At 52.0% G+C, this 27,307-nt stretch overlaps 2 protein-coding genes across 2 annotated transcripts in view; one reads left to right on the top strand and one right to left on the bottom strand.

Annotated features, from left to right (window-relative positions):
* TMEM86A (transmembrane protein 86A) overlaps positions 1 to 4,010 on the top strand; it is a 4,568-nt gene extending 558 nt beyond the window's left edge. Inside the window, exons 2-3 of the mRNA XM_021718716.1 lie at positions 1,762 to 2,052; positions 2,421 to 4,010. Coding sequence (XP_021574391.1) covers positions 1,762 to 2,052; positions 2,421 to 2,857 — 728 coding nt within the window. The 3' untranslated portion in view covers positions 2,858 to 4,010. The remainder of the gene's footprint in view (positions 1 to 1,761; positions 2,053 to 2,420) is intronic.
* A 1,660-nt stretch (positions 4,011 to 5,670) lies between these two features.
* Positions 5,671 to 25,442, bottom strand: IGSF22 (immunoglobulin superfamily member 22). The gene is made up of 22 exons (XM_008070336.2): positions 25,302 to 25,442; positions 23,163 to 23,294; positions 22,806 to 22,942; positions 21,506 to 21,605; positions 21,387 to 21,426; positions 21,059 to 21,236; positions 20,304 to 20,417; positions 19,626 to 19,788; positions 18,374 to 18,646; positions 16,242 to 16,526; positions 15,387 to 15,511; positions 15,163 to 15,304; positions 14,671 to 14,967; positions 13,293 to 13,595; positions 12,184 to 12,357; positions 11,141 to 11,269; positions 10,145 to 10,441; positions 9,604 to 9,692; positions 9,210 to 9,402; positions 8,192 to 8,491; positions 7,115 to 7,444; positions 5,671 to 5,887 (listed from the first exon to the last, which is right to left on the bottom strand). The coding sequence occupies exons 1-22, from the start codon at positions 25,408 to 25,410 to the stop codon at positions 5,817 to 5,819; spliced, it is 3,981 nt and encodes a 1,326-aa protein (XP_008068527.1). The 5' UTR covers positions 25,411 to 25,442; the 3' UTR covers positions 5,671 to 5,816.
* Between the last annotated feature and the right edge of the window lie 1,865 nt (positions 25,443 to 27,307).

Here is a 27,307-nt window from a genome sequence, read left to right as displayed (position 1 = left end):
CGGGGAGGCGGGGGCCCGGGGGCGGCCGGGAGGGTGACAGGGACCCTTGGGAATCCCGTCCCAAGTTTGTTTCCTTCCCTTCCTCATCTTATAAACAGGTCGGGGGGCGCCCCTGAGTCTGAGCAGCGCCGATAAGGCGTTAGTTAGGGGGAAGAGGGGCCATTCTCTATTTAGTCATCTCTTCCTTTCCGTACTTTCTCAACTCCAACCTTTTATTTCCTCTCCCTGACCTTTTTCTAGTATTGGGTTCTCTGTGACGGCCAGCGTCCCCCCAGCTACTGCCAGTTTCTCCCTCTAGAAAGTATGGGGCCGGGCGAGGGGATGGAGCGGACGTTGATGCTCCCAAGGGCTGGCAGATGGAGGCTGGGGATTGTGGGGCTGGGCATCCCCTCCTCTGACCATGCCCCTACCCTGACCAGCCTTAGTGGGGAAATTTCCATAGGAAGGGGAAGTCATCTCTTCTTCCTGCTCTCATCCCTGGCAGAACAAGGGCAGGCTTGGACCCTAGACTCACCTATCTGCCTCTTCCCAAACCCCCTAGTCACAGCCCGATCATTCCCCGAGTACCTGGTGGTCTGGGAGTGTGTCTTCAGAGCCCTGTGCTGGACAGCTCACCCGTCAGTGACATAATCACTTTGGGCAGAGTGTGGCTATACAGGGAATCCCTGCTGCTCCATATCACCCCCAGATATGCATCACTAGCAGTCCAAGGAAAGGCGCTTCAGAAATCACAGATTCGGAACATCTGAACTGACCTCTCCCCTGCCCCCCCCAGCTTGGACTCTGCTTGCAGTGGCCTTGGGTAGAACCTTTCTTTAGCTGCCCTCCCCCCTAATCCGGTTGAAACCAAGTCAGCTGCTCTGATTTCCCCCTCTCAGTTCCCCTCTCCTCCCAGCCTGTCTGCTGGCTCCAGATCAGAAGCTGGGAAGAGAACCCTTCCCCCCTTCCTGTCTCTTTCTGGTGTGCCTTGAGTTGCTCTTGTTCTCTGGGAAAAATGAGACTGACCGACACACACACTCCTCCCCCCATCCCTGACATCTCTGGTGTTCCAGGGTCAGTTTTCTTGCTCCCAACTCATGGATCCATTCCTCTCGCCAGCATCCCTAGCACCTCTTCTTGCCCTTGATGCCACCTTTAGGTTGGAGCAGGTGGAGTGGGGGCTGAGAAGCAGACTGGTGAAGGAGGAGAGAGGCTGTGGGGGCTGAGGTGGTTGGCATTGCTCACCCTCCCACATTCCTGGCACTCACCTGGTGTTGCCAGGCCCCTAAGTCTGTGCCCTGGCCTTACTGCCGAGGATCACGAGTTGGCCAGCCGGGGCGTCTTTGTGGTTTCCCGCTGACCTCACTCCGTTTCAGACAGCTGAGGGCTGATACTGGCAGAGAGAGGAGCTAAAAGGGGCCTTGGGAAGGCAGAGGGAGGGGACAGGAAGGGAGAAGCACTGGGCTGTAGAAGGGGACGTTATCCCAAGATCTGTTTGCTGCCCACTGAGTGACCATTCCAGCCCAGCCCTGGGGCCAAGAGTGGACCCAGGTGGCAAGAGCCCTTTCCCTTCCTAATAAATTGAGCCTCATGGTGGTGATGGGTTTGTTCACATCCTGCTGGCTGGTTGGGGCAGGCCAGGCTGGTTTTCTCTGCACCAGTCTGTTGGGGGGTGGAAGTGAGGTCGGGGGAAGGGGAGTGGTGGGCCTGTCCTGATATGGACTCCTAGGCTGAGGGTGTTGATTCTGAGCCCCCCATGGACTTCTGTTGCCAAGCTCTGAGTGCTGCCCTCATCCTGTGTCCTCCAGGTGAAGAGTGAGGGACCCAAATTGGTGCCCTTCTTCAAAGCCACCTGCGTGTATTTTGTGCTCTGGCTGCCCTCATCTAGCCCATCGTGGGTCAGCGCCCTCATCAAGTGCCTGCCCATCTTCTGCCTCTGGCTCTTTCTTCTGGCCCATGGCTTAGGATTCCTGCTGGCCCACCCCAGCGCCACCCGCATCTTTGTGGGGCTCGTCTTCTCTGCTGTAGGTGATGCCTTCCTCATCTGGCAGGACCAAGGATACTTTGTGCACGGTCAGTGGCCATAGTAGCTGCCTGGGAAGGGTCCTGGGGCTGGGGGTTAGAGGGCTGAGGATAGGGGGGAAGGATTTGAAAGAAAGCGCTTTTGAACCAGAATATGGGGAGCCTGAGGGATTCTGAGGCCCCGGGCCTCAGAAGGGCCCTGTTGGGATATGACCTTGCAGGGGATCTGGTGAACGGTTTTAGAGTTCTTCAGGGGCCTGGGGGTAGTGGTCTTTACCTTTGTGGATCTTCCCATTCCTGTTAGTCCCCAAACAAAGCAGTTGGGTTATCCCAAACACTTCGCCTCCACTCCCACTCCCACCCAGTTGCTCATTCCTCACCAAGCCTGCCCTCAGCTTCCTCCCTCCTCTCACTCCCAGGTCTACTGATGTTTGCTGTGACCCACATGCTCTACGCCTCAGCCTTTGGCATGCGGCCATTGGCTCTTCGGACAGGTATGGTGATGGCAGTTCTGTCAGGCCTGTGCTATGCCCTCCTCTACCCCAGCCTCTCAGGTGCCTTCACCTACCTGGTGGGGGTCTATGTGGCCCTGATTGGCTTCATGGGCTGGCGAGCTATGGCAGGGCTGCGGCTGGTCGGGGCAGCCTGGCGCTGGACTGAGCTGGCAGCTGGCAGTGGCGCACTGCTCTTCATCACCTCGGACCTCATCATCGCTCTCAACAAGTTTTGCTTTCCCGTGCCCTACTCACGGGCACTAATCATGTCCACCTACTACGCCGCCCAGATGCTCATTGCCCTGTCAGCTGTCGAGAGCCGGGAACCCGTGGAGGACTATAGACTGAGCAAGGCCAACTGAGATGCCAGGGTCCGGTCACCCCTTTTTCTTCCTGGGGCTGGGTTCCAGACCCTGGGAACCTGAAGGAGCTGGATCAGGATGGCTGCGGTGCCAGCCTGGGGTAGCAGGTACCGCCTGGGGAATTTGCCTGTTTGAGGGGGTGAGCAAGAAGAGGATCTCCCTAGCAGCGCTAGTGGTCCAGGACCATGCTGAGATCTAAAAGAGCCATTTTGACCCCTTGCTGGAGCCAGAAGTAGACATCTCTCCCCTCTACCCCATCAGAACTGTCAGAGCCCCCCCCGGAGGGTGATGGTGCTCAGCTTCCTCACCCCCCCTTCCCCTACTCGGTGGAAGTGAGTGACGCCATCTCTTATGCCTAGGACCAGTGGCAATGCTGGGCTCACCCACTCCTCCCCTTTCTATTCTGCACAGAGTTGAGGGAAAAAGGAGAGAAATCTGTGCTAAGATGACCCACACCCAGGGCTTGAAGCCCCTTTCACAGGCTCCTAGTTGGGAAGATTAGATGAGAGTGGAGTCTCCCTTTCCTTCTTCTATCCTTGTTACTTGAACAATCTCAATCTCTAAGTGTTGGGTGGGAAGATGAAGAGGTATCTGTCCAGGTTAGACAGGAGAGGGAACTTTTTTGGCCTCAGCGGTTGGGGTACCAAGTATTCAAGTGGCCCCATCTCTCTCTCAGGCCAGGCCAAAGCTCAGGCCCCATACTGCCACCTGCAGACCCTATCGTCAGGGCTAGGGTGAAACATGCCAAAGGAAGGGGCCAGTCTATGTATGTGCGTGTGTGTGCGTGTCTGTGTGTGTTTGTATGTGTGTAGTCTGTCTCTCAGCCTGCTTATGTCTTTCTCTGCCATATGTCTCTGTCCTGCTGTCTGTCAAAGTCTCATAGGGAGAGGGCCTCAGGGAGCTGCTGAGGGGGTACTGAGCCTGGCTCAGAGAGCTGGGACCCCTCCCCTCCAACACACACACTCACGATGCTTTCTTCCTTGCCCTCCTATAGTAGGAGCAAGAGGAGCAGGCTCCAATGACACACTCTGGGGTTATAAGACCCAAGGCACAGTCAATGCAAGGGGAGCAAGGATGGGACAACTCCATCCTTTACTGCCCATGTGAAAAAAATAAAAACCAAGGGCCACTGGCTGCCCTGTTTGTCTGCCTATGTGGCATGTGCCTGTCCTGGAGAGGGTGGTGGGGGCATGGTGCCAGGGGCCCTGGCTGTCCTCACAGCCTGGGTCACAGTCCCAGCCAGTGCATCTTGGCGCCAGGCTGGCTCCCTGGCTCTGGTGACACTGCTGGCTGGAGTGGGTCTCACTTCCCTGGTCACATGTGTAGGTGACGATGTGGTTCAGGAGGGTGGGGGATGGGTAGTATTTACCCCTGTCCAGACTTGCCCTTGACACACTCTCCTGTGCACAGGTGCCCAGCACCCGGGGTGACTTTTAGTTAGTTAGTTACCCAGTGTCTTCTGCTGCTGCCCACCTCCCCTCCCCACCCCAAACCTGCTGCCTGCTCCAAAACAGTCTACATTCCCTTCAAGCACCTCCTTCACCTTGGACTCTGGGCTTAGTTAAACAATGAGAAGGATTAGATTGGCTGATTCGTATTATAGATGCAAAGCCCTGGCAGAATAATGCAGCAACCTACTCCAGGGGCATTTTTGCATCTCAACAGGCAACCTAACCTGGAAGTAGGGATGGAGGCCTTGGGTGGTGTTGAATATGCCATCAGGAGACGTGTTGCCCATTTGGGGGAATGTGGTATAGGAGACTCAAGTCTCATGTGGGTGTTAGGTGAATTAGTAATTTTCAAATTAGGGTTTTTACAGAGATTCCTGGGGGAGGGGTAGCAAAGGAATAAGGAGAGAAGACAGGTTCAAAGACCCCCTATCCTTATTTCAAGTCCAGTAGCTTCTTACATTTTTTTTCTTTTTTTTTTGAGTCGGAGTCTCACTCTGTCGCTTGGGCTGGAGTACAGTGGCATGCTCATGGCCACTGCAGCCTCAACCTGCTGGGCTCAGGCAATCCTTCTGCCTCAGCCTTCCAGGTAGCTAGAACTACAGGCACATGCCACCATGTCTGGCTAATTTTTTGATTTATTGTAGAGATGAGGTCTTGCCAAGTTGTCCAGACTGGTCTCGAACCCTTGGGCTCAGGGAGTCCTCTCACCTTGGCCTCTCAAAGTGCTGGGATTACTGGCTTGAGCCACCACACCTGGCCAGATTATTATTTTTTTTAAAGAAGGATTCCACTGTAAAATATGAGTTTGAAACTTAGTGAGCTGGATGGCCAATCCCTTGTAGCTTCAATAGTGGGAACCCTGGGCACTAAAGAGGCAGGGTCCTGATCCTGTCAAACCCCAGAACTCTGAACACAGACCTCCACAGTGTGAAAAATGAGAGGGGGCAGGATGGGGAGAAGGATGAAGTCAGCAAGACTTCATTCCCTTGGCTACCACAGCCTCGACCTGCTGGGCTCAGGCGATCCTTCCATCTCAGCCTTCCAAGTAGCTGGAACTACAGGCACGCGCCACCATGCCTGGCTAATTTTTTGATTTATTGTAGAGATGAGGTCTCGCCAGGTTGTCCAGGCTGGTCTCGAACCCTTGGGCTCAGGCAATCCTGAGCCCTGAGGGGTGGTGGCAGAAAGGTGCAGTGTGGGTGTGGAGAAGGGGAAGGCAAGTCAAGGGCCAGTCAAAAGGGGGTTGGTCAGTCCCTCTGTGGGTGGGTTTGGACCAGCTTCTCAGGAGCCCAGGTCTGGGAATCTCCAGCCCAGACTCATATCCATTCCCTTGGTCCCTGCTGTATACCACTCTCAAGAGCAGGAAAAGGTGAGCTTAGTTTATTGTCCTGTCCCTTCACTGAATGTTTACATTGACAAGCACCAGAGAGCAAACTGGGCCAGGCAGAGGACAGACCTAAGAAGTCGCACATTACAACCACCTCCTGATGCCTGAACTGGACTGGAGCTCACATAAGATATTTTGATTTCTTCTGCAGACTCTCGGTGATGGATGCTAGAATTGACTTGTCGTCTTTGTCTGAAAGAGCAAAACAGGTATTTGTTATTGTTAAGGATGTCAGGGGCTAGGGAAATTCCAAACTGCTGGACTTGGAGTCCTTATGCATGAACCAGGAGCTGGACTGTGGGACCCTTAATCCTGGGTCAGCAGAGTGTGTGGAATGGAGAGCTGCCATTTATTCAGCACTTAACATTTGCCAGGCACTTCATGCACAATCTCATTTAAGCCTCACAGTCCTAAGAAGCAGATGAGAAAATATGCTGAGAGAAATAGCTTGCCAAAGTCACATGACTGGTCAGTACTGGAGCTAGGGCCTTGCGCTCACAACCAGAGTCAAATTGTCAGGGATCTCTCTAGCTGTGTAGCTCTCATGGTGCTGTCCCTGGACTAGTTCAGTTAACATAGTTTGGCAGCCACTCTGGAGACATCATCATCTCAGTGCCAGACACTTAGCACTTGAGAGACAGACATGATCCTCTCTCCAAGGAGTGGCATCTATAACTGGATAAAAAAAGGTCTGTAACCATAGAGACCACAGCAATGGAGTGTCATGGAGAGTTCAGGGAGTGGCAAAGGATGAGACTAGAGAGGGGAGGGAGGAAACCTTGCTGGTTTTGGATTTTATCATGAGGGGAAATCTAGGCAAGTCAACTTTCCATTTAGAGGAAAGTTACACGCTGCTAGCTGTGTGGCTATGAAGACAGTAGGAGTGTGGGAAGGAAGAAAATATTTCCCCGTGCATGTGCACACATGAGCAGGAACATGGCACGCATGTGCAAAGGGGAGGGTTCCCTTCAGTCCCCCCTATTGGTGCCTTCCATCTGTCCTCATCCTAGACCAGTAGTTTTCAATCTTGGTTGCACATCAGAATCACTTGCAAAATTTTGTAAACCTATGGATTCCTCCCAAACCTTGCCAGAGAGACTGTGATTTATAAATCTGGTTTAGTCCTGGTCACCAATATATATACATTTTAAAGGTGGGTCCTGGCTCACCAAGGGTTGCAAACCACATTCTAAGGATGGGGACGTCCATCGGAGAGTGCTAGTAAGAAACGTGGCCAGTTAAGAATGTTTGCACCACCCGATGGCAGTCAGATCAAATAAAAACGGTGCCAGCCGAACAAGGAGAGTTGACTAATGGCCCACAAGACCACGGTTTTGCGCCCGGCCCGACGGGACGCCCGCCCCTGCCACCCCCCCCGCCACCCTCCCCCCCGCCCCACGACCGGCACGCAGCGCTCACCGTAGACTGTGAGCGTGCAGCTGCTGCGGTCCTTGCCCAGCTCATTCTCCACCAGCACGCTGTAATCGCCGCTGTCCTTGAGCGTGCAAGTGGGGATGACGATGGTGCACACGCCGCTGGTGGAGTTGTACCAGAACTTGGAGTTGGCCGTGATGTTGACGTCGCCCTTGTAGAGGGTCACCGTGGGCCGCGGGTTCCCGAGGAAGGCGCAGGTCATGGTGCAGTCCTGGCCGCGGAGCACCGTGTGCGGCTTGAGCGGCGTCAGGAAGCGCGGCGCGTGGCGCCAGTCCTTCTGCTCGTAGGGCTTCAGCTTGGCGCTCAGGTCCTCGACTGCGCGGGCGGGACCGGGCGGGCCGTGAGCACGCCCCAAGGCCGCCACCCTCCACCCTGGAGGGCGCCCTGGAGACGCGGCTTACACGGAACCCCGAAGACTGGGCCAGACTCCCAGACACCGTCAGCTCTGGCGGCCCCGACGTCATATGGTTTCTGAGGGCTCCCTTCTAACCCCCCACGCCGCGCGCCCCCATCCGCCCCCAGCCACCCCAGGGTTCTGTGACCCAAGCCAGGTTCGCAGGTCTTTCCGCTTTCCCAGACCTGGGGGGTCCTAGATGTTTTTCCAGCGCGGGCTTCCCGACCCCGGTATTCGCAGATGTTACCCCGGCCTTAACTCCGCCTCCAAAAGCTTCCCCTACGTTATCTTAGCGTCCACAGTCTCTCCCATTTAGCCCCTCGCTTCCAGTTTCCCCACGCTTTACTCCTTTCCTCCCTCCAGGGTTCCCAGAGCCCCTCCCCTCAGAGCGTCCTCCCTCTAATTCCCTCTGCCCCTTTCTTCCCCTCCCTCACCTTCACCGCCCCAGGGGTACCTCCCCACCTTCACGTTAGTCTCACCCCTCAAAGTACCCTCCACCGCTAGGCTTCCTCAACACCTACTTCTCTCCCCAGCGTCTCAAACTTTAACCCTTCCTTCTCAATGGTTCTTTGATTGTATCTCACCTCTTGGGCACCCCCGTGACCCTCATGACGTCCCACCATCAGGGCCCCCACAAGGAACCCAAACCCTCAGGTCCCTTGACTCACTCGGGTCCTTACTGACGAGCCAGGTGTCCTTGGAGTCGAGTGGGTCGCTGTCACCGACTTCATTCCGGGCCACCACTCTGAAGTAGTACTTCCGGCCTGGGAGCAGCCCGGTCACTGTGTACTTGTTGCTGAAGACACGCTCTGCTGCCGTGTACCAGGTGGCGGTACTTGCATCCCGTTTCATGATGACGTAGTGGGCCTCACCGTCCTCCTGCACATCGGGGCTGTGGTTCCAGGTCAAAGTCACCGTGTTGGGGACCTCCTCAAACAGCTGTAGGTTTGTGGGGGGCCGGGGAAAATCTGGAAGTGTTGGAAGGTCCATCGGTGACCTTGGAGGGCCTGAAGAATTGTGCCCACCCAAGCCACCTGCCAAGCCTGATGGGAAGATGGGGTGGGGCATGTCTCTTCTTTGAGTCTCAGGCAGCTGGTGTCTTGGAGTCAGAAAAAACAAACAAAAAACCCAAAAACTTTTGAAGTGTTGCTCTGCCATTTACTAGCCCTGTGACTTTGGGCAAATTATCTTCACTGAGACCGCTTTCCTCATTTACAAAATAGGGCTAACAATGACTGTTTCCTAGAAATAGTGGGGAAAGTGCCTGGCATGTAATTACTGGTCAATAAAAGTTCATCCCTTCCTTCCTTGGGAGTTTAGAGCTTTACAATAAAGCTTCCAGCTCTCTAAGAGGTCACCCAGTTGTCATGGATTTATCTCCATCTGTTCCTCTTGCCCCTCACCCATTCTCTACTTTGTCTCCTGGACCAGACTCCATGTATGCCCCGGAGCTTGCTGAATACTACTGCAGAAACTGAAACAAGGCCTTGGTCCTAGTTCAGTGCCTCCAGGCCCTTGAGAAAAAGTGGGTGACAACCCTCCTCACTCAGCAAAGGCTGATAAAGTCTTGCTTTGCAGTGTCCAAGACGGTTTCACCATCCCAAGGCACAACTTTTTCATGGTAGGCACTAAGCAGTGGGTAGCTATATTTTGGAGAGAATGTCTTCTGGAGCCTACTGTCCCTACCTGCCACACGCACGTGGATGTCATAGTGTGCCTCTCCAAACTCATTCTGGAGCAAGATTCGATACACCCCTGAGTCAGAGCGCTTGGTGCTATTGATGAGGAACTGGGAGTGGTTTTTGCTCTTGGTGATGGTCTCCCGGCCCTTGGTGGGGATGCCATCTTTCTGCCAGATCACGTTGGGTGGTGGTGAACCCTGGGAGGTGACAGGAGATGGCACCATTGGTCACCCTGATGGTATTTGGGGGCAAGCCCTCCCCAATTGTCAAGGAGTCTCCTGCCAAGCTTGAGCACTAGGAATCTGGTGAGGGGCAGAGGCAGAGGTAGAGACTATGATGGCTACCACAGCCCTCTTGGCTATGTGGAGGGCAATTAGGGCCCAGGGTCAGGAACTCACGGAGAAGGCTGCGTGGATGCAGAGGGCTGTCCCAGCTCGAACCACCATGTGACTCTTCAGCCTGGCACTGAGGTCAAACTTGGGTGCAGCTGAGACAGAGGAGACAGAGGTGTGGACATGGACCTCCGTTTCTTTTTTTTTTTGAGTTGGAGTCTCACTCTGTCGCCCAGGCTGGAGTGCCGTGGCACCCTCATGGCCACCCCAGTATCGACCTGGTGGGCTCCGGTGATCCATACACCTCAGCCTTCCAAGTAACCAGAACTACAGGTGTGTGCTACCATGCCCAGCTAATTTTTTGATTTATTGTAGAGACGAGGTCTTGCCAAGTTGCCCAGACTGATCTCGAACCCGCAGGCTCAGGCAATCCACTTGCCTTGGCCTCCCAGAGTGCAGGGATTACAGGCTGAGCCACCAAGCCTGGCCAACTTTTTATCTTTTATCATAGAATCACCCAATTTTCACCTGTGGGATGAGGGCCCAGAGAGGAAGGTTTGGAGTTAGGATGTTAGGCAAGAACCCCTAGCCTTCTCTGTGTCCTCACCTGGTGGTGGCATGGCACGGACCCCCTCATCTAGCTCCACAGGCTCCCCAACCCCAGCCTCATTCACAGCCCGGATTCGGAAGAAATATTTCTGCCTCTCAGTGAGGCCTCCCACTGTGTAGCAGGTGCCTGAGATAGGGATCTTCGTGCACTTGGACCACTCCTTGGTGTCTTCAGCTCTCATCTCAAGGATGTAGCCCGAGGGTGGGTCTCCCTCTGCAGGCTCCCGCCAGGCCAGGGAAATACTGGAGTTGGAGGAATCAGACACGTGCAGGCCCTGTACAAGGCCAGGGGGTTCTGGGATAGAACAGACATGCAGTCAGTCCCCAAAGTCATCCCCACTTAATGCCATGCCCACTTCCTGCACTCAATACTCCTGAACCCTATCTTTCACCACTTCTACCTCCACCTCTCACGTTAACACCCTCAATACCTAACCTTGCATATCAACCTCCAAATTCAAGTTCAATTCTCTTACTGACTCAACACCTTCACCCTCAAAGTTAATACTCTCCAAATTCAACATACCCTACACATTCAAACCTTCTTCTTTCTTTCTTTCTTTTTTTTTTTAGAGAACAGGATTTATTGAGAATACAGAAAAGTTCCCACAGTGAGAGGGGACCCGAGGGCGTGGTCCCACATTCAAACCTTCTATATTCAAAACCCTAGCCTTCATCCAGCCTTCAGTACCCCCAACTTGCCCCCTAAGTGCAACACCCAACTATCTACCCAGCACCCTCCCTCAATCCCTCAGCATACCTCTGTTACCTCACCTAACCAGAAATGCGCAGAACTTGATAAAAAAACTTTTTTGCACCCCCCCACCTCCTCACTGTCCCTGACTCTCAATCTTTACTGCTTAGCTTTCTCTTGTGTGTTAATCCTGTTCCTCTATGAAGCTGGCAGCTGCCAGAGAGTAGAGACTTTGTGATCTCTCCAGAGAGTAGAGACTTTTTCCCGAGGAGGAAATTCCCCTGGCAGCCCCATACTCACTAACAGGATCTTTGGCCACTACTGAGTTGGATGGCATACTGGGTTGTCCGGGTCCTGCCTTATTTACAGCTATAACTCGGAACTCATATTCGGTGTCCTCCAGGAGACCATCCACAGTGCACTTAGTGCCTGAAATGGGAAGATGAGGGGTTGTGAGGCAGGGTGAGAGATGAGAGATGAAAGATGAGAGAGAGAGTCAGAGATAATAAGAGAGAGAGAGGGAGAGGCAGAGAGAGTTGGAGAGAGAGAGAGAGAGAGAGAGAGAGAGGGGCAGAGAGAGAGAGAGAGAGAGAGAGAGGCAGAGAGAGAGAGAGAGAGAGAGAGAGGCAGAGAGAGAGAGAGAGAGAGAGAGAGAGAGAGAACCAGAGCCAGAGTGACAGACTCAGAGAGACAGTGAGAGAGAGAGAGAGAGAGAGAGAGAGGCAGAGAAAGTGAAAGAAAGAAAGACAGCAAGAGCAAGAGAGAGAGACAGCGAGAGGGAGAGACAGAGAGAGACAGTGAGGGAGGGGAAGAGAGAGAGAGAGAGAGAGAAAGGCAGAGAGAGACAGAGAGAGAGAGAGAGAGAGCGCGCACGCGCGCGAGAGAGCTAGATAATCAGAGAGCCAGAGAGAGGGAGAGAGCAAGAGCAAGAGAGAGACCATGGAAGAGGAGGTCAAAGGGGGAGGGAGTGTGTTCAGAGTAGCAATGGGTTCACTCAGAAAAACCTCCTTGGTGGCTCAGCCTGTAATCCCGCGCCTTTGGGAGGCTGAGGTGAGTGGATTGCCTGAGCCCGCAGGTTCGAGACCCGCCTGGGCAGCGAGACCTCACCTCTACAATAAATCAAAAAATCAGCTGGGCATGGTAGTGATGCCTGTGATTCTGGCTACTTGGAAGGCTGAAGTGGAAGGATCGCCGGAGCCCAGCAGGTCGAGGCTGCGGTGGCCGGAAGTGGGCACTGCACTCCAGTCTGGGCGTCAGAGTGAGACTCCAACTCAACAAAACAAAACAAAACAAAAAAACCTCCTTTTGTCCTTGCTGGGCCTTTGTCCCTGGGACCTCCTCACCCTGGATGGGGTCCTTATTGAATGGCACCCACAGGTTACTGCCTTTCTTCCTTCGCTCTACAATGTAGCCAAGCACTGGGGCTCCCCCATCCTGGGTAGGGGCATTCCATGTGATGGTCACAGTCTCTTTGGTCACATCAGTCACTTGAGGCTGGGAGGCAAAACCAGGAGGCTCTGTAAGGGACACAGAGAGGGCACAGGTTAGGAAGGGGAGCATGTAGACAACTGTCCATGCTGGCCTCTGCCCACTTCCCTAAACAAAACTTAAACCAATGCTTCTTAACTCTGGTTGCACATTAACATCAAGTGGGGACTAAAAAACAAAAAGCCAAAAAAACTCCACCAGCAATTAGCGTCTGGATCCTATGCTCCAATATTCTCTCTCTCTCTCTTTTTTTTTTTTTAAGAGACAAGGTCTTGCTATGTTTCCCAGGCTGGTCTTGAACTCCTGGGTTCAAGTAATCCTCCTGACTTGGCCTCCCAAGTCAGGCCTGGAATTAGAGTTGTGAGCCAGCGCACTTGGCCCCAATATTCTAACTTAATTGACCTGGGGTGGAGAGCAGGTATTAGCATTTTTAAAAGACTTTAAGTGCTTCTAATGTGTAGCCAAGATTGAGACTCACTGACTTAAACTTTCCCACCTGTGTGACCCCCAGTGCCACAGTTCTCAATCTACTGTTTTGACACCGAGCTGTGAGTTGGGTGAGGTGTAGCAGGTAATTAATTAGCAACGTAAGCAAAATGTTGATGTTGTCAAGGGTTTTCTTTAGGAGAAAGAAAAAAGAATGATTTCAAGGTTATCCCTAAAGCAACGCCATGCTCTCTTAGATTCTGGGATGACCTCTGGAATGGAGAAAGCAATTAGTTTCCTGGAATTGTGCACATTCTGGGTATACCCATGGGAGTGGGTTTGCATGTGATGTGACTGGAAAAAGTTGAGGAATCCTGCCTGAAATGATGTTCTGTTTTCACTCTGAAATCGGTCTGTTTCATGGGACAGCTAAGGAGATGACCCCGTGGAATTCCCCAGAGACCAGCGCTCCTCCCTGGCTGAAGGTCCCCGTCCTGGTCCCCTGGGTTCCCCACTGAGCCCAGGCTATCTCACTGACCGATGGGATTTCCTGCAAACACTTCGTCAGTCTCCAGTGGGTCACTCACACCTTCTGAATTGACTGCCAGGATACGGAACTGGTAGGCTTTTCCCTCTTCCACCTTGTTGGTGGAGAATTTGGTGACTTTACCCTCCACCTCGCCTATCTTAATCCAGGACCTCTTGCCAGCCGCCCTCCGTTCCACTATGAAGTGTGTCACAGGCCGCCCGCCGTTGTCCTTCGGGGCCTTCCACTTCATGTGCACACAGGTACCCGAGAGCTCCAGGAACTCCACACGGCCCTGTGGAGGCTTGGGACGGTCTGGGGACAGAGAACAGCTTCAGAATGGAGCTTTGGAGAAAAAGATCAGAAGGGCCCTCTCCCACTCACCGAAGTTCTGGCCAGACTGGGGCATGGCTGGATTTTGAGCTTTTTGAATCCCTTGCCCTTCCCTGTGTCCATTACTCCTCCTTCTATGATTGTCCAAAGAGTTTGATCCTTGCTCCCTTCCTGCATGAGCCTCCCACCTGTGATGGGTGGACTGAAGACCTGAGGGACTCCCCTGTCTCCTTCCAGACAAGTTCTCCCCCACTTCTGAACTTCCAGAACACCAGGGCTTTCTGGTATCACCGTTTACCTTATAGTTACATGTCTGTCTACCAGTTTCATCCCTTTTGGGTTGACAGATTGCTGTGGATACTTCATCTCTGGGTCCCCAGCACTGAGAGCACAGAGGAGGTGCTCAGTCATGCCGTTGAACTGAATTGAAACTCAAGCCTTCCTACCCCATAGCTTGATGGAAAAGCAGGTGGAGGATGTGTGTGGTGCATGTTGAATATAAGTTCATGAAGGCTAGCTTCCTCATCTCTTTCCTTATTCTCATGTTCAGACCAGTCCCAAATCCCATTCCCACCCCTATTCCATCTTTCTCTCCCACCTTATTTTATCCCCAGCCTGATCTCACCTCCCACCCCACTCCATTTCACTTCCACCTAACTACTTCCCAATCAGCCTACCTCCATCCCTAGATCCCACCTCTCTTTCCCCTCATCTCCACCTTACTTCCGACCACACCCTCATCTTCAAGTCAACAACAACACTTAAGTAACCTATGTAGAGATCTAGTATGTGCTGTACCCTTGGCTATGTACTCTAAACTCTCTAGAAATAGACACTAGAAAAAAAAAAATCACCCTGTTCCAGGTGAGAAGTTGAGGCATAGAGAGGTTCACTTGTCCAAGGCCAGCGAGTTAGGAAGTTAGAAGGTGGACTTCCGGCTGCAAAGCCAGCCCTCCAATCCCATTCCCACCCCCAGCTCGACTTCATCCCTGGCCTCCTCCTTCTACCCTGAGTCTGGACTGCAGGTGCCCCCAGCCCAACCCCTTCCTGCCCTCACCCAGTACACTGAGGTGCAGAGTGGCCATTGCTGAGCCATGGTCATTCTTGAGCTTGAGCAGGACAAGGCCACTGTCTTCACGCACACAGTTTGAGATGGTGAGCAGTGCCTGGTCTTCCCCACGCTCCATGGACACGCGTTCCTCCTCCGTCACCTCCATGCCGTCCTTGTACCACGTCACTTTGGGCAGTGGTTTTGCCCGGAAGGGCACCTTGATGTGGGCTGTGTGGCCCACCTTCACCGTCACAGGATGTGCGGCCAGTGCCTCCAGTACCGATGGGTCGATGGTGGGAGGATCTGTGGGGCAGGACCACAGGAAAGGCTCACGCCTGGGGGAATGGGGGAGAAGCTGATGGGGGTTGGGGAGGAGCTTAGGGGGTTGGGGAGGAGCCAGTGGGGATGGGGAGGAGCTTTTGGAGGTGGGGAGGGAACTATGAGCATGTGGACCGGCCAGGAGTGGTTGGGTTTGGTCTACCTTGGGCCACCCCGTACCTGCGACGAATAGCGAGGCCTCGCTCTCCGCGCCCTTGGCCCGGAACGTGTACTTGCCCTCATACTCAGGGCCCATATTGGGGAAGATGAGCTTGTGCACCGCACCCTGCTTCACGATTTGCACGCCTGGCAAGTCCGTGACCTGGGAGGCCAGGGGCGGGCGTGAGTACCTGCGTGGGCCAAGTCCACCTCCTTCGCCCCCTTCCCTGGCCCCTGCTTCGGACCTCCTTGCCATCCTTCAACCACACGCCCTCCACCTTCTCGTCGTTCAGCACCACGCACAACTCGGCAGTGCTCCCGGTGGCTGCATGGACGTCAGACATCCCACTCTTCACTGTGGCCAGACGCTCTGTGGAGAGAGGGGCAGGGACTGGGTCAAGGTGTTGGGGAAAGGGCTGGTGGCGATGGTCATGGAAACTGTCAGAGGTGCTGTGTCATTCAAAATAGTTTATGGTGAGCTGGTGGTTTGCCGATGGTCAGTAGGTGATTGGGGGATGGTCAGTGGCGATGGGGGTGTGGGTGGCTGGAGCAAGTAGGTGGGGAGGTGGTTGGGGAAAGGCCATTGGCTTGGGAAATGGTGATCAGGAAGACTGGCAGACGGTTAATGGGGAGGTGATTAGTGGAGGCTGGTCAGCGGGACATGGGATGCTTGGATGAAGAGTGAAATAGATGGTGGAGATGCAGGGGGTGGAGGTGGGATGTCTAGTTGTGGTTATGCTGGGCTGTGGGGTGCCCAGGGTCATGGGGGGTGATGATGGTCAGGGTCAGTGGAGAAAGGTTATGGTTAGGGAGTGGGAGATGGTCAGGATCAAGAAGTTTGGGATGATCAGGGTTTCTGGGGATGGTTAGAGTCTGAAAGTGAAGGGTGAAGTCAGATAATTTGGGTTTGAGTCTAGGAGATGTGGGATGGTCAAGGTCTAGGAGGTATGGATGTTCAGGACATGGGAGGAGAGAGATGGTCAGACTTTGGAAGATGGGTGGTCAGAGTTGGTGAGGCACATGTTGGTAATGGTCTGGGGGAGGGTTGGAGACAGGAGGGGAATGTCAGGGATAGTGGGGATTGACAGGGTGGGTGTTACCATCCACAGTGACGGTGGCAGTGCTGTAGTATTCCTTGGGGTCCCCATCCTGCATGGCCACCACGGTGTACTCGCCCCCATCACTGAGTTGCGCATCCTCGATGACCAGCTCTGCTCGCTTGCCCTCATGGCTCATGCTGTACTTGGTGCCATGTGTCAGCAGCTGCCCGTCCTTCTTCCAGCGCAGTGTCACATCCTTGGATGTCATCTCACACTCCAGGCATGCACGGCTCCTCTCTTTCACACGCACGTTTTTGAGGGTGCTCACAAATTTGATGGGGATGCCTGCGGATGGATAGACAGACAAACCCTTGGGCCTGCTCCCTAAACACTGCATCCTTTTTCTGTAACCACCTGTGACCCTGCCCCTCTTTTTGGCTCCAGAAAACACAAGAACTTGTGATGTGGAATGCATTATGTGACCCGTGGAAGTACCTGACAGGGAGGATCCTAGCTCTGCCCCCTGCTTGCTAGTTGACTGTACACAACTCATTCACCTCTCTGAGTCTCAGTTTCCTCATATGTAATATGGGATAAGAACTTTCCCAGCACTGCAATCCAGATCGCAATGCTCCCTTGGTGCTCCAGACACACCTGCATTGTTTCTCTGATGTCTGGGCCTTTATATATGCTGTTACCTCTGCTGGGAGGGTTCTCCACAATTCCCCCTTTTCTGAAAGCTAAGCTCCTTTTTGTTCTTCTTGGTAAAGCTTGGACATCACCTCATCTTATCATCTAACATCATTTCTTCTTACTATTTTTTTTAGAGTCGGTCTCACTCTGTCCCCGAGGTTGGAGTGTACTTGTTTGATCTTGGTTCACTGCATCCTCAAACTCCTTGTCCTAGTCTCCAGAATAGGTAGATGACAGGCACATGCCACCACACTAAGCTAATTTTTAAAATGTTTATTTTGTAGCGATGAGTCTTACTATTTTGCCCGGGCTGGTCTCAGACTCCTGGCTTTGAGTGATCTTTCCACCTTGGCCTCCCAAAGTGCTGGGATTATAGGCATGAGCCATTGTGCTCAGCCACTTCATTATATCATTTGTGATACTGCCAGGTGCTCTTTCTTTGGGCTCCAACAGCTTCTGTTTCTCCTTCCACCACAGCAATGGTGATTCATGTGACATAGATCCAGGTGTGGTTCACATGTGAGACATGCTCATTGGTGTATACACCATTATGTGTGTATTCCCAAACTATTTTTAATATAAGGATTCAAGCAATCAAGAGTGACATAGGTGTGCTATAATATATGATATTAGAGCCATAAAGGCTAATCATTTCTTTTTCTATTGAATTGGAGTCTAAACAGGCTGGAGTGCAGTGGCATGCTCACGGCTACTGCAGCCTTGACCTGCTGGGTTCAGGTGATCCTTCCGCCTCAGCCTTGCAAATAGCTGGAACCACAAAGCATGTGCCACCATGCCTGGCTAATTTTTTGATTTATGGTAGAGATGAGGTCTCGTCATGTTGCTCAGGCTGGTCTCAAACCCGTGACCTCAGTCAGTACTCTTGCCTCTGCCTTTTAAAGTGCTAGGATTACAGGCGTGAGCCACCACATCTGGCCTGACTAATCATTTCTTTGTCCATGATCTCCCAGCAGATAATGAGACCCCAGGATATCTTGACTCTTGGAATAAGAACTGCTATCCTGGCCAGGCACAGTGGCCCAAGTCTGTAATTCTAGCACTTTGGGAGACTGAATTGCCTAAGCTCAGGGGTTTGAGACCAGCCTGGGCAACTTGGTGAGACCTCATCTCTACAATAAATCAAAAAATTAGCCAGGTGTGGTAGTGTGTGCCTATAGTTACAGCTACTTGGAAGGCTGAGGTGGAATGATGGCCACAGCAGGTCGAGGCTGCGGTGGCCGTGAGCACGCCACTGCACTCCAGCCTGGGCAATAGAGTGAGACTCTGATTAAAAAAAAAAAAAAAAGAACTGCTACCCTAATTTCACTTTCATACCTGCCTCCCCTACCAGACTAGGAGTTAATGGAGAGGAGAACCCTCTCTCTTTTCAGTACCCATCACAGGGCCTTGCAAAGAGGAGATAGATGGGTGAATGTGACTGTCACATGAGGCTGCTGGGGCAGAAAGCCCATCCCTAAGGTTCATGCCCAACCACTCACGGTCAATAGTGAGCTGGGTCTTCTGTACCAGGTCCCCTGCTTGGACAGAGAACTCGCCGGCGTCGCTGAGTCTGGCATCCTTAATCTTAAGCGTGTGGGTCAGACCGTCCTCGGACACTGTGATTTCATACTTGTCATCTCTCTTCAGCTCCTTCCCATTGAATTTCCACACAAAGTTGGGCTCTTTCTTGGAGAGACGGATCTCAAACACAGCTGTCTGGCGCTCTGTCACCTTCAGTGGCTTCATCTCTCCCAAGAACTTCAGCGGCTCATCTATGGCAAAGAGTAGGAGGGACAGTCATTGGGCTGCAGCCCTGGTCCCTCCTGAAAGGTGGGTTTGTAAAGGGGGCATGGAGACCCAGGTGTTATTGGCCTCCTGTAGCCCATAGCTGGGGGAAAGCACCCTTCCTTTCATTCTGCTTGCAAACCCTTCTTCTTCTTTGGAGTCCCCTCCCATGATGTTCATATGGTCTCCTCCCCAGTAATGTTAGCAGATAATTTAAAAAACTTCATGTAGTTCTAAATATGAACCAGACACTATTTTAGCCAGTTTGCACATATTAATTCACCCAATTCTCACACAGGCAGATTCTATTATCATTCCCCATTTTTTAGTTGGGAAAACTGAGGCAAAGAGAAGTTAAATAAGTTGCCCTAAATCACATCATTCATAAATGGCAGAAGCTAGAATTTGAACCCCAGTAGCCTGGCTCTTGAGTCTGTATTCTATTTTTTTTTTTTTTTTTTTGAGTTGGAGTCTGACTCTGTTGCCCAGGTGGAGTGCAGTGGCATGCTCATGGCCACCCCAGCGTCGACCTGCTGGGCTCAGGTGATCCTTTCATCTCAGCCTTCCAAAGAGCCGGAGCTACAGGCACACGCTACCATACCCAGCTAATTTTTAAATTTATTATGGAGATGAGGTCTCGCCAAGTTGCCTTGGCTGGTCTCAAACCTGTGGGCTAAGGCAATTCTCTCACCTCGGCCTCCAAAAGTGCTGGGATTACAGGCTTGAGCCACCGCGCCTGGCTTTGAGTCTGTATTCTTACCCACTATGCTGCAGGGCCTTCTGGCACTTATATATGATCTCACAGTCCTATCCTTTACATGTCATGTTTCCTCCCTCCATCAACTCTCATCCCCATGTAGTTCTTTCCTCATAGCCTCACAGTCCCCGCTCCAGTGTCATCCCTGACCATTCCTCTCCTCTGACCCTGAGAGGTCCTCCTTGTGCCCCGGATGCCTACACTCTTACCCAGCACTGTGAGCTCTGCACTCATCCGCTTGTCGCCCACAGACAGGCTGTAGATGCCGGCGTCGTTCATTGTCACATTGGTAATAACCAGCATGTACTTGGTGCCCATCTGCTTCACATCGTACTTGCCCAGGGAGTACTGGATCCTCAGTGGCTCAGTACCCTGCCTCAAGGAACAGGTGGGAAGTGGATGAAGGGGTTAGGAGGAGACTTTCAGATCTCTCCATTCCCAAAACCAGCCTGAGCTGGAGGGTATATGTCCAATTTCTTAAACACACCCAGAGGCCCCTACGGTCTCTATGGCCTCATCATCTGTCTTGGTGGGATCCAAGATCCCTGCCTCCCCACCAGCCTCCTCACAGGCCCAGACTCTTAATGTGCACAAGTTCATTAGAGGCTTTCTCTTAAAAGCGCAGATCTTCAGAACGATCTAATCTAGCCTTTCAGTTTAAAGATGGGTAGACTGAGGTATAGAGAAATATGACTGTCTTATATCAAACAGCTAAGTGGTGGAACAGTTGAGTAGAGCCTGCCTCTGACCTCCTGATGAAGGATGCCAGGAGGTGTCCTTGGAAGGGATGGGAGAGAGGCCATGGCTTATGGGGAATGAGAGGGTCTGAGAAGGGAGTGGAGAGGAAATGATACTGCAGGGTGGACCCTGGCTTGGCTCCCACCCACCTTGATCCATATCATCCTGGTATTTGGGTCCTTTAGCTCCATGATGCAGTCAAAGGTCACTGTGGTATCAATCTTGGTCTCTATGTCTTCCAGGGGCTTCAGAATCCGGATGGCCTGAGAGATTGTCATAACAAAATGGCAAATGTCAGTGGCATCTCGAGCCTACCCAGGCTGTGTCCTTAATTCTGGAGGAGATCCCATAGGGCCCAGGGAGAAATGACTAGGCTCATTAGATAATGTACCTCCCCCACTCCATTGATTGGTTGGAAGATTTAGGAGGAGAGGAATATTATGCCAGATGAGAAAAGACACATTATTTATGGAATAGTCACTGTGTACCTGGGCCTATCACATAGATTCCACAATTCCAGTATAGATGCTTAATATGAGTTGATTGAGTGAGTGACTAAATGACAACAACAGCAACACAAGAACAAATGAAAGAATAAAGTATAGTTTTCATTTTGTAGACGAGAAAACTGAAGCTCAGAGAGATGCCCAAGTCCACACAGTTAATATAGCAGTAGAACTGGGATTTAAATCCAGGTCTGTCTGACTCCAAAGTCCATGCAAGCACATTAGGGAGTGGTGGAGAGAGAAGAGGTAGAGGGAAGATGATTTGTGTTCCCTTCGTGCTCTTTAAGCAGAGCAGAGGCCTCTGAGGACATGTGTGTAGGGTTGATACACAGACACTAGTGCTTTTGGTGAAGCCCAGCCCTTGGCTTGCAGGTCCCTGCACCCTGCTGGACACTGACCTCCACCTCCACTTTCTTCTTCATCTCTTTGAGTTTCCTGAGCAGTCCCCGGAAGTCGGTGAAACCATACTCCATACAGACCTTCTCAAAGTCCTTCTTGGGTACCTTGGACAAAATCTCCAGCATCTCTTTCTCATCTGTCACCTTCTTCTGCTTCTTCTTGGGAGCAGGGGGAGCCCTGGGAAGAGGAGGGGACTACGCTTTGTATTCACCTTCTCCCTCTGAAGACAGAAGAAGCCTCCGTCAACCTTGGGAAGTCCCTCCCCACTCCATGGATTCTTGGAACTCAGGGCCCTGTTGAGGGGCCTTTGAGAAGCTATGGCCTCACCTCTTCTTCAGCATCTTTTTGAAGTCCATTTTATCTTGACCTGAGAACAGACAGGACAGAGTCAGACAGTTGGAGTCTGGTCTCTAAGAGAAAAGGCCAGGAGGAAGGGGTTGGCTCACCCTCTGTCACCAGCAGGGACACGGTGTAGATGGCATCTGCATGGTCATTGCTTGCAATACACTTGTAGTTGTCAGAGTCATCTGAGGTCAGTGGCTCCAGCTGGATCAGAGTCAGGCCGTTAGTGAGGGAGAGGAGGGAACTGTAGGGGGACTTTCTGTGAGTTAGAGAATTAGACATTTTGGGGGGGAGAGCTGAGTGTTGGGTGTATGCGTGGAGAACTGAGCAGTCTATGATTTGGAGGTACCAGGTAGTGTGAGTATGCATGTTTATAGACTGATTCTACAGCAGTAAAATTGTCTGCTTCCTCATCAGATTCCCCGCCTTGGCTGTGAGCTCCTCTGTGTTGTAACTCTATCTGCAGTTTCTGGCACTGGGCTGAGAATTTCTTCATTTAACACAATTTGCTCCTTTGTACCAGGCACTAGGCTGAGCCCCAGGAGAAACAGTGTGAGTCAGGCTGACTTGGTGCCTGTCTGCATGGTGCTTGTAGAGAGAAGCCTGATGGGCTCTCAGAAGCCAAGGCTCTCAGAAACTGTTTGCTAAATGAGCTTGTGTACGGGGTGGCCTATAGGGGGACCCCGAGGCAGCTTGTGCTTGCTATGGGGGGCAGAGGGTACAGCAATGAGTCTTTGGGAGGAAAAGGAACCAACTTCTGTCTGTGGGGAGGAGAGGAGACTATGCCTTTCACAACGAGAATTCGGGGTCAGAACCCGAATAGCTATTAATACAAGGACAGGAGTAATTATAGGCCTAGGTCTCCCAGTAATCCATCCCTCCCTTTCCTCAAAGGGCCTGGAGCTCAGCTCTCAGAAAGTAACACAGAAGCTGGTGAGACCTGAGGATGCTTGGCCTTGAAGACTCTTCTGGAGGGCTCAGCTAAAGAGCCCCGACACCCCCCGTTCACCATCCTTATTCTATGACCGGTCCTGCCCAGTGTCCAGGTTCCACCCACTATGGTACCGCCCCTTCATGGCCACGCCCATCACCTTTTTTCTCACGTTTTCTTTGGCTCACTTATCTCTTGATCCCGCCCCCTTACTCCTTTGGGCCCCGCCCCGCCCCGCTCTGGCTTTGCCCAAGCTCAGCTCCACCTTGTCCCGCCGGTTGTTTTGGTTCCCTGCTCATTCCGGCAACACCCCAGCTCCTGACTCGGCCTCTCTCATCCTGCCGCGCCTCTAGAGCAACGACAGCCTCGTTTTCCACCGCCCCGTTCTAGGGTCGCCGCTGTGGCTCTCTTGGGGACGCCCTGGGGGTCCCTGCCTCTGGCCTCATCGCGGGTAACTGGTTCGGGCCCCGCACCTTCAGCACGTGCTCCTTGTTAATGCTGTCGTAGAATATCTTGGCGGACTCCTTGATGGGGATGCCGCTTTCCCTTTTCCAGGAGATGTTGGGTTTGGGGTTCCCCTGCACCCGGACTCGGAACACGGCTTTATCCCCTGCGGTGAGCACAGGACGCATGTTCGCCTCTTAGTCACCAGGCTAGGTCCTCTGCTGGCCCCCTGCCTCCTCCCAGAGATCTGGGCCTGGCCCAGGGGCGGAGAGGAACCCTCGGCCAGGCTCTGCCGGTGTCGGCGTACTGGAAGACTTTGGGGGGGCAGGGAGGGCTGGGGGACTTGATCAGAAAGCAAAGCACCGGGGACATGGGGCGCGACACACCCTCGGGCGCGGTGACCGGGTGAGGTTTCTCCACGAACTCAGGGACGCTCTCGCCCTCAGGGATGTTGGAACTCCGGGTCACCAGGCTGAAGAACTCCACGGTGCTCGAGGACTTACTCGTCACGACTTCCTCTGTGGGGGCAGGCGAGAGGTTAGAATGGGCTCCGGGTGGGAGCTCGGCGGGTTTTGGAGGCCTGCGCTTTTCTTGAGGGGATGGTGGAGCGTGGGAACAGATGGCGTGCCCGGCAAGCGGGGCCACGACTAGTTTTGGCGGAGAAGGGAGGACCTGGAGTCGACGAGTCATTGTGTGATGGCAGATCTCAGCCACTAGGGGACGCTAACTCCTTTCCACACCTCAATGGTCAATATCTTTGTTGTGCCACGGCCCTTTGTCCTATTTTTTTTTTTTTTTAAAGGAGTCTTCCCTTTTGGAATTTCATGGTCTTTTGGGCATCTCTCCTGGAAGTTCTGGTTCCCTAGTGGCATTGGGAAGGCCTGCTTCTGCTCTCTAGGTCTGTAGCTTAGCTGAGTGCTGCTGTAGATTTTCTCCCTGCCATTCTGTGGGCTCTGAATTGCCACTCTGGTGGGCTATATATGGGACTCTCCTCATCTAGAAGAGCATGTTCAATGTGGTAATACAATTTTAAGTTTGGGAAACAGAAATCTGCTTTTTCAGTATAAACTACAGAAAATCTTGGCTGATGAGTTATCATCTAATAATTGCTTCAAGTCATGAAGCTCGTTCCTTGGGTCAGGAACTGTACTAGGCACATATCAGGGCTGATTTTATTCTCACAGCATCCCTGTGAAGCAGGTGGCTTTGTTATCCCGCTGAGAGACTGGGATGAAAAAAATGTGTCAAGAAACTCTCATGACATACTTTTCAATAGTGATCAGAAGTCTCAAACAGGCAGGCTACACCTGGCCTGCAGATGTCTTTTATTTGATCTCCACAATTGTTTAAACAACAACAACAACAACAACAACAAAATAGTCCTGCATCTGAAAATGGAAAGACTTCACATAAAAATCCAGAATTCTGGATTCTCAACACTGGACTCGTGTTTCCATATGACAACAGTTGACGGGAGGTGAACCGTGGATGACCCTTTAGATGGAGTATGTCCTCTCCAGTTTACCTCAGCCATTTCCCCACATTTATGCTCCCTTCCTGAACCTTGTTGGTCAGTGGTTTTCAATTCTGGCTGCACATTAGAATCTCTGGAGAGCTTGAAAAGAAATACCTAATGGTCTGGGAAGACTCAGGTCTTGCCATTTTTTCCTCTCACCCTGTACACTAAGGTGACTCTAATGTGCAGCCAGGGCTGAGATTCACTGATATAAATTGTTTGAGTGTGCAACTTTTGGTCTAGACTCTAGGCCTTGGGTCCCAGCTGTACCACTTGCTCTGCATCACTGGCCAGGAGGGGTTGTTTGGTAATGAGTGTTGGTCTAGCCTTGACCTCTGGGCATGGAGGACTTTGAAGGACTCTGTCCCTTTGGGACTTTGAGGGATGGGCAATGACCATGAGAAAGGGGTATCCAATATCCGGGCCTCTGGCCATCTTTTAATCACTTTCCACTAGAGACACGATTAAGCCAGTCTGTTCTTCTCTGAGATCATTTCTCAGCTTTCCTTTGGATTTGCCTACCCTCGTGTCTGGCCCCCATGGGCTAAGAGCCTGGAAGCTTAGGTCACTTGTTTATGTATTCATCCTCTTTCTACTGGTAGCCCCAAGTCTCCTATTTCTTAAGTATAGCAGGGTCAGCATTACTCACATGTAGATAAGGTTCCATCCTAACTTCCCCCATGCCTGAAATTCTACCATCGGAGATACAACCCATTCATCTATGGCTCTGATCTCTTTAAGCAATTAAGTTTATCGATCATTCACACACATCCATGTGATTGATTTTTCCTAAGCTGTTTTTCTGGAGATCTGATCTGTGATGAACACCCAGCTGGCTGAAGCTTTATCAAAGCCCAGATTAGAAGCACAGGTTGGGAAGGGGTTGCTGTTGGTATTGTGGGCTCCTGTGGGGCCCATCAGTGGCAAAGACTGAGGCCACCCAAGGGGTGGATGTGGAAGAAGAACAGCTGCCCCTTCCCCATCCCTCCCCTACCCCGACTCCACTTGCCTCCCACGATCTTGGTTGTCTGGGAGAAGGTCTGCACGTGGGTGGTGGAGCTGGAGAACTCCATGGACACGTGCTCCTGGTGCATCTGCTGGTGGTGAATGGTTGTCATGGTGACAGCAGGCGTGGGCACTCACCTGTGAGGACCGGGAGAGGATGAGGACATGAGGGACAAGAGAGGGAGTAGGAGGGAGATTCAGAGATGTTACGTGTGTGTGCAGACACCACTGGTCAGGAGGGGTGGAGTGCACAGGAGAGGCCAGGAGAGCAGCTAAGCAGCAAGCCTCTACTCTCTGGCCTCTCTTCTTCACTCCCTACCTCCATTTCTCTGGTTGGTTACAAGAAGCAATGGGCAGGCTGGGGGCGGTGGCTCAATACTGTAATCCCAGCATTTTGGGAGGCTGAGGTGAGAGGATTGCCAGAGCCTATGGGTTTGAAACCAGCCTGGGTAACTTGGTGAGACCTCATCTCTACAATAAATAAAATAATTAGCCGGGTGTGGTAGTGTGTACCTGTAGTTCTGGCTATTTGGAAGGATTTCCTGAGCCCAGCAGGATGCTGGGGTGGCTGTGGCATGCCACCGCACTCCAGCCTGGGCGACGGAGTGAGACTCCAACTCAAAGAAAAAAAAAGAACCAATGGGCCTGTTCCCTCACCAAATAACCCAAACTGTTCCAAGGTCTTGGAGGGAGAGGATATAGGGCTGAGACTTACCCAATCAACCAGGTAATACCCAGAGAGTCCAGAGGGGTATCGATTGATAGCTATATGGAACTAGGGAGGCAGTGGTAGATATTTCATCAGGAGGGAATGCAATCAGACCTAAGAAAGAACTAAGTTATACTGAAGTGGGTCTTAGAAGAAAGCTATGGATTTTCTTCCTGGACCCTGGGGACAGCTTGCATTGAAGGAATGCCAAGACAGATGACAACGCATTGCTACAGCTCTGCTTTTGTTGTGACATAGTAAAGGCAGAGGTTTCGTTTTTATTTATAATAATTTATTTATTCATGTATTTTGAGTTGGAGTCTCACTCTGTCCACCAGGATGCAGTGCAGTGGTATGATCACTGCTTACAGCCTTGACCTCCTGGGTTCAGGTGATTCTTCTGCCTCAGCCTCCCAGGCAGCTGAGGCTACAGGCGTGCCCCACCAAGCCTGGCTAATTTTAAAAATTTTTCTGTAGAGACCAGGTCTCGATATGTTAATCAGGCTGGTCTTGAACTCTTAGGTTCAAGCAATCCTTCTGCCTCGGCCTCCCAAAGTGCTGGGATTACAGGCCTAAGCCACTGCACCTGGCCTTCTTTATTTTTGAGACAGGGTCTCAGCTCTGTCACCCAGGCTGGTATGCAGTGGCACAATCACAGCTTACTGCAGCCTCGAACTCCTGGGCTTAAGTGATACTCCTGCCTTAGCCTCTCAAGTAGCTGGAACTACAGGGGCACACCAACGCACCTGGCTAATTTTTAAAAATTTTTTTGTAGAGCTGGAATCTCCCTACATTGTCCAGGCTAGTCTCGAACTCCTGGTGTAAAGAGAGCCTCCTGCCTTGGTCTAGTTTTCTTATATATATATATTTTGAACTGGTAATTTAATCGCATAGTTAAAAAAAGTAAAGGAATATGATAATCTGCATGAAGACGCTGTCTTCCCCTTCTGAGTCCCTCCCCATTGCAATAGGTAACCCTGTTGGTCTTAAGCTTCCTTCCAAAACTCCTTCTTGCAAATAGGAACACACTCTGTGTGTTCTTGTCCTCTTCCTCATTTTTTTTTTTTTTTACACATAAGGTAGCCTCTTATACACACTATTCTGCCCTTTTCTTTTCTCACTTAATACGTCTTGGAGATTTTCCCATACCTGTTCATAAAGAGTCTTCTCATTCTTGTTAACAGCCCCCTAGTATTTCAGTGAATGGATGTACCTGCCATTCAGTTTTTAAACCTCTATTTCTTTTTTTTTTTTTTGAGTTGGAGTCTCTCTCTGTCGCCCAGACTGGAGTGCAGTGGCTG

Source organism: Carlito syrichta, unplaced genomic scaffold, assembly GCF_000164805.1.
Source record: "Carlito syrichta isolate Samal-C Ts95f unplaced genomic scaffold, Tarsius_syrichta-2.0.1 Scaffold313345, whole genome shotgun sequence".
In the NCBI taxonomy this organism is placed as follows: domain Eukaryota; kingdom Metazoa; phylum Chordata; class Mammalia; order Primates; family Tarsiidae; genus Carlito; species Carlito syrichta.
Note: the sequence above shows the minus strand (reverse complement) of the source record. Positions and strands in the feature narration are given on the sequence as shown.